Consider the following 10,000-nt stretch of genomic DNA (forward strand, 5'->3'; position numbering starts at 1 on the left):
GTGTGTGTGTGTGTGTGTGTGTGTGTGAAATCTACATTTTTATCAGTGACACTTGACAATTAGGCCAGGGATCAAAAGTCAGACTAAAATAGATCAGGAATACACTGAATTTAGTAAAGGGTGTATTAGAGGGTGTGCATTGGGGAGGGTGTGTATTGGAGGGAGTATTTGAAGGGGGCATATTGAGTAGGGTGCATATTGGGGAGGGTGCATACGTTCTATCTGTACGGTATATATATATTCTCTTTATAAAATCCCCTCAAGCACACTCCAACATATAGTGGACCATGTTTCCAGAAGAGTGGAGGTTATTCTAACAGCAGTTGAGGACTAAATGTTTCATGGGATGTTCAAAAGGAAGCACATACCAACCTTATGGTCAGGTGTCCACCAGCTTTTAGCTATATGGTGTCGATATTATTTTCCTGCTGGGTTTGTTTTTGCAGATTGTTTGGTGGTATATCAGGAGTGGGTTTTTTTTTTTTTTTTAGTATTTGAGTATATAAACAAAATAAAAATAGAAATGAAAAAAAAACCCTGGACATGAAAATTGTAGCTGTTGAGCTCAATCAGTTGAAGGTGTTTGGTAACCAAACTGCATTCTGAAACACTTCTTCTCATTTTCATCTTAATTCAAATTAGTTGTAACATCTAGCAAATGTTGCCATTTGATATGTCAAGGTTTAGGTTTAGGGTGAAATGAAACAAAGTTGACCAATTAAATGCTCTGGTGCATCTTTAAATTAATTAATTAATAAATTATCCTGAAGTTAGCTGCAAGTGTGTGTAATATCAGTTACACCAAACATTTCTGAATAGATTTTATTTATATTTAATAAATCCGAAACATTTTTTACTCGCAGAAATCGAGAACATCGCGTCAAAGCAGTTCTCACACAAGACAATCAAGTAGAGATTAGAAGACCAGCCGAGAGAAGGGGGCGGGGCCTCCGGTGGTGTCAGTTAATATTGGAGAGTTTGCAAGAACTTAATGATTCCACATTGATGCCAATTGGCTCATTTGGTAGTTTTATGGGGGAAAATAAACAGATGGCCTGTTGGCCTAAAATATGGAGCTTCTAAAAAAAAAAAAAAAGGCATGTGGATTCAGAACCAGAACATTTTAAGCTTCTACTGTAGAGCCATACCTAAGTACGTCTAGTCTTTAGTGACCCATTTGAGCTCGCTTTTCACATTCTTGATCTCAGAAAGGTTAACTGCTGGCCCTGGAAGTTTCACTGCACCAGGAAGTTGTTTCTTTTCTTCTGGAGTGACGGCCGGTACCTGAGAGAAACAGTAGGAAAAGCCATGAAATGATAATGGCTTTATGTCTGATATGTTTATGTGTGTATTAGTTTTTTATCGTTTATACTGTATGTGTTTCTGACCTCCTCCGTGTCATCTTTCCTCTTTACAGGATGTCCCGCCCCCGGACGCAGAGCTCCCATCGGAATATTGAGGTTGGCCTTTAAGACAGATAAGGAGAGGAGAAAATGAGAGCGACCTGGCCTTCACTGACCTCACACAGAGCTGAAAGTCTGGCCTGTGGACGCTTGTATTTCAGTCTTCAGTGTAATGCACCTGGGTTTTCTGTGAATGCATTCGCTTCTTTTCCTGCTGCCGCTCAAAATATATTTCTAGGAAAATGAGCATTCGGATGCAGAGATAAGACCACAGCGGTCCGGTGTTTATCTCTCCATCACTGCAGGATCCTAAAACTGACTTTCTGTTCTATTCTTCCTGGTTGGATGTGGTGGAACAGGAAGGTATTCATTCGTGGATCATTGTCATGTCTAGATCTTTCAACCAAAGTTATGTGCATTTAAAAAAATATATGGTTTCTTATCAAAATATACAGCTAGAGATATAAATACTTTGTGACATCATGGTGTCTAGGCTTTTTTTTGGTCCTAAAACCAGAATTTTGGTTCGAAGCAACACCCTGATTAAGGATCCCGCAATGCACTGATATATTTAGTGCACAAAGATGTTCAGTCTGGTTTACCATCATTGATGAATACAGTGATCAAAGACCATTTAATTAACCCTTTTTTAAGTGGATTTTTTTTTTCCAAAAAGCTCAACTTCTAAAATCCCACACCAATTTATTGGTTATTGTTTTGGTGATAAAAAAAAACAGCATGTTGCACTGTTTATACTTTTATAGTTACTTTTATTGCAGTGGAACGTCCCCAAAACAGGTCGGTTCCAGTTTTCTCTTATGTTACAACAGCTAACTTTTTCCAGCAGCTGCTCTTCATGCTGCCAAGAAACCATAAAAAAAGTGTATTTTAGTCTGCCGTTACAAAGTTCTAACACCAGAGACTTCCATACATGTTACATCATCCTTTGATCTGTCACCATAGAAACGATAACCTGCATGGCGCTATAAGCGAAACACAGCGAACGCCTCTGAAACGTTCCACTGCATCAACCGTAACTATAAACGGATTAAAAAAAAGGCAGAGTTTAATTAATAGTTTCTAATATGAGGAAGTTAAGAAAACGCTGCCATAATTAATGTGTGTGTGTGTGTGTGTGTGTGTGTGTGTGTGTGTGTGTGTGTGTGTGTGCTGATCATCAGCGTATTGCGTTTCTTTTTCTCACATCATATTTTATACCCTTTAAAAATATGAAAGTTCAGAGGTCACAGGAGTCAGAGATCGTCCACTCGAGCTCTCTGCACTCTGCATGCGGGCTGCTCATCACATCTCTAAACGTTATTAAGTGTAAATGTCGAGCTTTTTATAGATGACTTGTGTAAATGGAGAGTTTTTATGGAGAAAAAAAAACGTGTCTATTTTTGGCTGCAGTTTGTATGTGGTTCTGCGCTGTGGTTATAATGTTTTATCCCTCCTTCTCTCCTTCCCTCTCTCTCTTTCTCACCCTGCAGTTGTTGGTCTTTGATACACAACGTTTTGTGTGATGGGGGAATTGGGAGGCAGATTTGATCCGGTCTAGTGAGCAGAACTTCACTCATACAGTCTGCACGTGTCTATTTTTATACGCAGAGTGTTTACTGAAAACATTTTATTTGCAGCGACTGGGAGCAAAAGCATGAGTGTTGTATTTCTGCAAGTATTTCTGTACACCGTCAGGCTCGATGTGACGCTGCTGTGACGCCACGTGCATATAAAAAAACACGGATTTATGGCGATGAACAAAATCTTTGGAAATTGAGGTTGCTTTTGAATAAATTATTTAAAAAAACAAAACAAATATTGGTGCTTTTTTTTCTTTCAAAACAAAATTTTATGAAAGGAGTCCACACACACACACACACACACACACACAAACACACACACACACTCTTACCTGTAAAGCTTTCACGTTTGTTGTTGGTTGTTTAGACATTGTGCACACAGGCCGTCCCTTCGGTCCTCCTGCAAAGCGAACAGAAAGACAACAAAGGCATTGAGGAGTTGGATTTAAACTCGTCCCCTGGCCTCTGTGTGTGTGTTTGTGTGCATATGCATCTGAGTGTGTGTGTGTGTGTGTGTGTGTGTGTGTGTACGTGTGCAGTGGTGAAAAGTTCGGTCATTGTCGACTTTCTGGTGCTACGGATAGTCTTTCGGTTGCTAAGCGACTCCTGGTGTGAGTCCTGGCCCACCTGAATCATTCATGGCACATGGGCTTCAGGTTAAGAACCACACACACACACACACACACACACATGCTAATATAGCTAAATACTGTAATTATCTTTCAGCTATGGAGCAAATACACACCTATGTGTTATAATATATTATTCACTTTATTAGGAAGACCTGCACACCTAAACTCATTCGTTATCTAATTATCCGGTCGGCCAATCGTGTTGCAGCAGGGCAAGGTATATGACGATGAAGATTCAGATTCTCATCAAACCTCGGAACCTTATAGAACGCTACGGAAAACAAAAAACATCTGTCGAGAAGTGAGAGAAGAGAAAGGACATACTGGTTCAAGCAACTGGAAATCGCAACTCTTTCCATCTGTGCTGAGCAGAAAAGCAGGTCCGAGTGATCGGATTACGGCACGACTCAGCAGGTGCACAGGTCTACTTTCATAAATTCTACACTTGTATTTGATTAATATTTTATCGTAATCTGTTAACTTAAATTTTTTTTAATCCCTTTCCACGCCGATTAAACACGAGCTTCGGATTAGAAGCACAGAGTCGGAACCTGCAGAACCTGTCCATGACCTGATAAAGCACACCTTCATAGAAGTTCCAGATTACAATCCTGTCATTTCCATAATCTCCATGAAACTCATGCGGAAACGTCCTTATTTCACTGCATGCCTTTATTTCTCCAGCACATGTAAACGAGGCTTTGAGACTCTCTAAAGTGTGTTTACTCAGAAGATCAGGAGGCGTGAGATGGAGAATATCTGCCCTGGGACAGGATCCTGGGGCGGGGCATGGACAAGGTCACGTGTCACCTTTTACCTCGGTCAGCTGTGGGTTACTATTGGAGATGTGCATCACATTTTCAAGAGTGGTTTTGGTCTGTCAGGGTTTTTTGTGTTCTGTTTTTACTCAGAGAGAGAGAGAGAGAGAGAGAGAGAGAGAGAGAGAGAGAGACTGAAGGAGAGATGAGGGCTAACAGCCTTAGCAACTGCCATCACCAGGTTGTTTATATCAACACTGGAGCTTTGGGACTGAACACAGTGAAGTATCAGGCCTCGAGCTTAGCTATATTTATCTTTAAAAGACCGAGAGAGACAGAAAGAGAAAAGGAGAGAGACAGAAAGATAAAGAGATAGACAGAGAGAAAGAGACAGAGAGACAAATGTAGATAAAGAGAGAGGGATAGAGAGAGCAGCTGTCTGATACACATGGTCTTGACTCACCGACACTCCCAAAATAAAGATAAGGAAGAAAAAAAATGACAGATGATTAGTGCAAAAGTTTGTACCCCCTCATTTGCACTGTCCTACGAATTAGCTATCAGACCATGTAATGAACGTAATGAGAACATTCCAGAATCGAGTGTCACATGCTGTGTTGTTAGACTAACGGCGCATTAATCGATCTGAACGCTGCATTAAAGAGTGCAAAAGCACCTTTGAGTTTTTTAACAATAGGGCCGTGTACGTCAGGAACCTCCTCAACAAACACACACTGTTTATTATGCAAAGCAGCTTCAACTCCGGCTCGCAGCCTGACAACCCCTGTGTCTCTATTTACATCCAAAAACCCAAACTGAGTAATAAGCTGTATTTAAAACAGCCTGATTTTCCTAAACTTAAACTCAGAGGACTACATGTTCGATCGGATGTCAGACCCTGGGGCCTAAAGGGCTTCGGCTCATGATTCTTTCAGGTTTTAACATTTTAAAGGTCAACATTTTGACCTTTAAGATGGTCAAAGCAGATAAACATTTAATGAGCAGATAAACAAAGAGTTTTCAGCTCATTAAAAATAAATACTTTATAAAAACATAAGTCAGGAATAATCATCTAATTCTTGATATTTTTTATGGTTTATTTTATTTTTTTTTCATTTTCCTGGATGCTAATTTTATTAATTATATAAAGATGTTAAATGTATGAATGTATGTATGTAAAATGAAAGTAAAATCAAGTTTCACATTTATTTTTATTTAAAACATTTGTTTTCGTATTTGTTCCTGTTCAGGAGGCGGGGCTACACTTTAATCTCCGGCTGTGATGTCACAAAAACTCTTTCCAAATTATCATTAAAATATGTCAATTAAAATATTAGCAGCACTGAATCCTGTGTGTTCAGCTAAATATGACCTAGGTGGCTAATAACATTTCTATACATATACTGTATTTATATATATATATATATATATCAGAATAAAAGTAGTATAATAAATAGTAAGCGGCCATACTCTCTCCCTCTCTTTCTCTCTCTCTCTCTCTCTCTCTCTCTCTCTCTCTCTCTCTCTCTCTATATATATATATATATATATATATATATATATATATATATATATATATATAAATAAAACGAAAAGGGATCAGTCATAACTTCAACACATACACACACACACACACACACACACACACACACACAAACATTCACGCCAGCGACACACTCCGAGTCTCTTACCTCCTACAGCTGGAACGTTGTAAAGTTTTCCGTTGTGGAATGATCAGTTCAGGTCTGGATTAGTTGTTAGTCTCTGTCCTCCACAAGTCGGTCCCGTGTGGTTCTGCGGTGTTGCTTGCTGGACTTCGTCCTCCCTCTGCCCCCCTCGGTCTCTGTCTCTGGTCTCTCTTTAGGCTATAGAGTGGTAAAGGGATTCCTCTCATATCTGGGATTTGTTCTCACTATAAATAGCAGCGTGATGCACAGAGAGGACCTGCTTTCTGTCCACGTTGCTGGAAACTTCATCGAACTCTTGTCCTACATACGACTCACTGACCAACGTTTCATACACGTTTATACACGTCTACATACATTACACCGTGGGCCTGTTCTCTCTGTTTAACATCAAAGCCTTGCTAAATACAATCAACAAACAAAAATACGCTTAAAATCGGCTCAAGATCATATTATTGGGTTAAATTTAGCCAAGCATAGCCTACATCAAAAAGGAATATAGAGCATCGTTCTGCTCCATAAGACGAAACCATATCCTCTCTGGGAAACAGACAGAACACCCTGTAGAGCACCTATAAGTAATGGCACCCCTCTCCTCCCTTCTTTCTCATGAGTTTTACCTGTAGTGATGTCTGTGTCTCTGTGAGATGGTCTGTCGCTTTCTCTTTCCTGTAAAACTCGCTCCTTATTAAGATCATGACCCATTTAAAGCTCTGGTAAAGCAGAGCCGTCAGGGAAACGTCTGATTGGTGCAGGGTTTGACATGACAACCCGTTCCCAAGTGGTATCGGTTCCGCAGTGATTTCAGAACCGAGCTGTTTTTTTGTTTTTTTAGTGAATCAGGTCAGAGTGTTTACTGTGTTAATAAATATTGTATGAGTAACGTCTTGAACTTGAATATGAATTTCTTTAGTAATAAAGCTTCATGTCTCCTATTCAAACTATGTCACTGCTCCAATGCATTATTTATTTATTAATGAGTGTCACATGACATTTTCATCCATTTATAGGTACAATTTTGTGGTATTAATTCATTGAGGTATTAATGCTCCTATCTTCTCCAGCTTCTGTTAATTATCTCTCGAGACACAGTAATGCAGTCATTTTGTTAACACAAAAAAACATACAGAGAAACCACAAACGTTTACTGTAGAAGCAATAATACGAGAGATCAATATTGTGCAGCTGCATGAACAACCATGAACTGCTCTTCATTAGCGTATTCTCACGTTGTCATGGACCAGTCCTGGAGGATTCTTCTCCTTCTATATCATTTAGCATCACATACACACTCTGATCTCACTAATCACGATCACCTCTATCAGCTCAATCCCTGACCTTCCTTTAGCTTTCATTCCACACCTTCTCAAGTGTTCTTACCTAACGTCTGATGAAAGACTGCTGCTCGGATGCGTTCCTGCGTTCCTCTCTCTCAGGGAGCTTCACGCCGTCTGAGCTCTCATGGCAAAACCTCCCATGGTGACAGGAGCACTATGCAAATTCACACCTGAGCTCTCTGCCTTTACCTGGCACTGACTAAACTTCCCCCTTCACCTGAGCTCTCTAAAGCACTCACACTGTAACACCTACAGACACTTTGCAGCCAATCAGCAGGTTTTATAGATGTGTTATTGATAGGCTTACAAGCATCATTATCACTAAAATCCCTGGTTTGGTTCATGCAAACTACTGATAAAGTAATCCCAAATCTTTTTTCATCTCTCTCTATCTATCTCTCTTTACTTTAGTTGCCTCACATGACCTGAAATACATACTGTGTGTATTTCTATGTTTCTATATACATCCTTTTTGTTATATTTTCTGTGCACTTGGATCCCAAGGCCATCTTTTTTTTCTCTAAAAGCTCTGTTTTCCATATTCGGATTAAATATAAAGTACATATCGTATCGCATTTTTTTCCCATATCATTTGTTTCATTCCATCACCTCCTGTCACCACAAGAAACTGCTAAACCTGACGTTTCATCTCCTATCAATAATGTGATAATGCACACGATATAATCCTGCTGTTTGTCCTCTCTAACACACAGCTCACTGTCTCATGCTCTTGTTTCTGGAAGACCTTTTTTCTTCCTCCTGCCTTCATTTCCTTAGAAATCTCACCATGCTGAATGCCATTCCAGGGAATTTTCACATATGCAAAGAATGAGGTATGGCGAGCTTAACCTCAGGCTACAAAAGCTGGGAATTCTCAGCCTGAAACACCACAGATGGAATAAGTGCCAAACATTGTTCTAAATCTATTAATTATTTCATTTTCGCATTTAAGCACACTATATGTTTATTATCATTTCATCTGCAATAAAACAAAATATAATTTTTACATGTCAAAACACGGTAAATAGGAGAGTGCAGTAGAATAAAGTCACTCTTGTCATATAAACAGGACAACAGGAACATCATGGCAGAAGGACATAAAGGTCACATGGCTACATTCTGGCAACCGGGTGGTGGGGCGGTAAAACATTTGGAGGCAGCAGGTGGTTTGATGGGGGGGATAAAATTCTCTGGAATGGCAAGAATTTAGGCGAGCAGGAGGGAGTGTTAAGAGGTGGCAGGGGGTGACTGAGGGTACACAGGGTTTTGGGCAGCAGAAGGTGAAGTTAATGTAGGATGTGGGAAGGAAGAGAGGAATGTTAAGTGTGAATATGGTTTTATGGGGTGGTCAGTTGTTGAGGACAGGCAAAGGTCTGGTAGCAGGAGGTGCTGGAATTATATGGACTTTGTGGGCAGCTGGGTATTGGGTGGCAGTAGGGTGATAGAAAGGAGCAGAGAGATAAGTAGAATGGTGTGGCAGCAACATTTTGAATCGGCAGGGTTTTAGTTTGGGGTTGGCAGGGTGGTAGGTGTGTCTTCTTACAAGATGGTAATGAGGCTGGGGACTTTTTTTTATATGTATATATTCCGGGGCATTGGGTTTTGGTGTGATGGAGGTGGATTCTTTGGGTTGAAGGGGTATTGGGTTGGAACTGTTGTAGGTGGGTCTTGTGGGCAACATAAAGTTATTTTATTTAAATGTCATTTAGTTCGATCATCGTCCCCCACGATCCTGTCGCCGGATCACCACTGTTCCTTCCTTGGAGCACTTTAAATAGATTCTGACCACTGCAGACCAGGAACATCCCACAGGAGCTTCGGTGTTGGAGACGCTCTGACCCAGTCGTCTAGACGTCACAATTTGTCAAACTCACTCAAATCCTTATGCTCGCCCATTTTTCCTGCTTCTAACATCAACTTTGAGGACAAAAAGTTCACCTGCTGCCCAATAAATATTTCCACCAACTAACAGGTGCCATGATGATCATCAGTGTTCTTCACTTCACCACTCAAAATGTTATAATGTCCTATTGTTATATCTAATCGATGTATTAATATATAAATATAGATGAATATATATACATAAACGATGCAGAGTGTACATCAGGAATCATGTTGTACAAATAAACGGTATTTTTTGTTCAATTTAAATAAAAACAAATCAGAATCGATTTCTCCGGTAGCGACTAGTCGGACTGATCCACTGACACATCCGAGTTCCAGTAGGCGTCCTGCGTCATGTGACGTCATTACGCAAACCCGGAAGCGGCACCTTGCAGTCTGGTCAGTGTTGTGTCGTGTTTTCGGCTGTGTGAGTGTCCGGATCCGCGGATGTGTGTTTCCGGGCAGCGCGTGCCCTCGGCTCTGGTTGTTCGGTGTTCAGTGACGCGATGATCCCGGTGTCGGTGGTGGTGTGTGTGATGGGAGGATGGTGCTCCGTTTATCTCATGGACACTCTGCTCAGGGTAAAAACAACAAAATTATGGCCGAATACCAATCCGACACCTAGTGCTCTTTGTAGGGCGCAAAAAGCAGCGTTAAACACGTGACCGAAGGGCCCTATGAGAGGGAACATGATAATAATAATTTCACACATTCATCATGT

At 40.5% G+C, this 10,000-nt stretch overlaps 2 protein-coding genes across 2 annotated transcripts in view; one reads left to right on the top strand and one right to left on the bottom strand.

Annotated features, from left to right (window-relative positions):
* Positions 1–7,553, bottom strand: part of smpx (small muscle protein X-linked) — a 10,480-nt gene extending 2,927 nt beyond the window's left edge. Inside the window, exons 1-5 of the mRNA XM_046877279.1 lie at positions 7,439–7,553; positions 6,065–6,238; positions 3,316–3,383; positions 1,389–1,466; positions 1,149–1,284 (exon numbers count right to left, since the gene is read on the bottom strand). Of these exons, the coding sequence (XP_046733235.1) occupies positions 1,159–1,284; positions 1,389–1,466; positions 3,316–3,354 (243 nt within the window). The 5' untranslated portion in view covers positions 3,355–3,383; positions 6,065–6,238; positions 7,439–7,553 and the 3' untranslated portion in view covers positions 1,149–1,158. The remainder of the gene's footprint in view (positions 1–1,148; positions 1,285–1,388; positions 1,467–3,315; positions 3,384–6,064; positions 6,239–7,438) is intronic.
* Positions 7,554–9,631: 2,078 nt separating this feature from the next.
* mbtps2 (membrane-bound transcription factor peptidase, site 2) overlaps positions 9,632–10,000 on the top strand; it is a 5,338-nt gene continuing 4,969 nt past the window's right edge. The window contains exon 1 of the mRNA XM_046833917.1: positions 9,632–9,860. Coding sequence (XP_046689873.1) covers positions 9,786–9,860 — 75 coding nt within the window. The 5' untranslated portion in view covers positions 9,632–9,785. The remainder of the gene's footprint in view (positions 9,861–10,000) is intronic.

The sequence above is a fragment of the Silurus meridionalis genome, chromosome 21 (genome assembly GCF_014805685.1).
Source record: "Silurus meridionalis isolate SWU-2019-XX chromosome 21, ASM1480568v1, whole genome shotgun sequence".
Classification (NCBI taxonomy): domain Eukaryota; kingdom Metazoa; phylum Chordata; class Actinopteri; order Siluriformes; family Siluridae; genus Silurus; species Silurus meridionalis.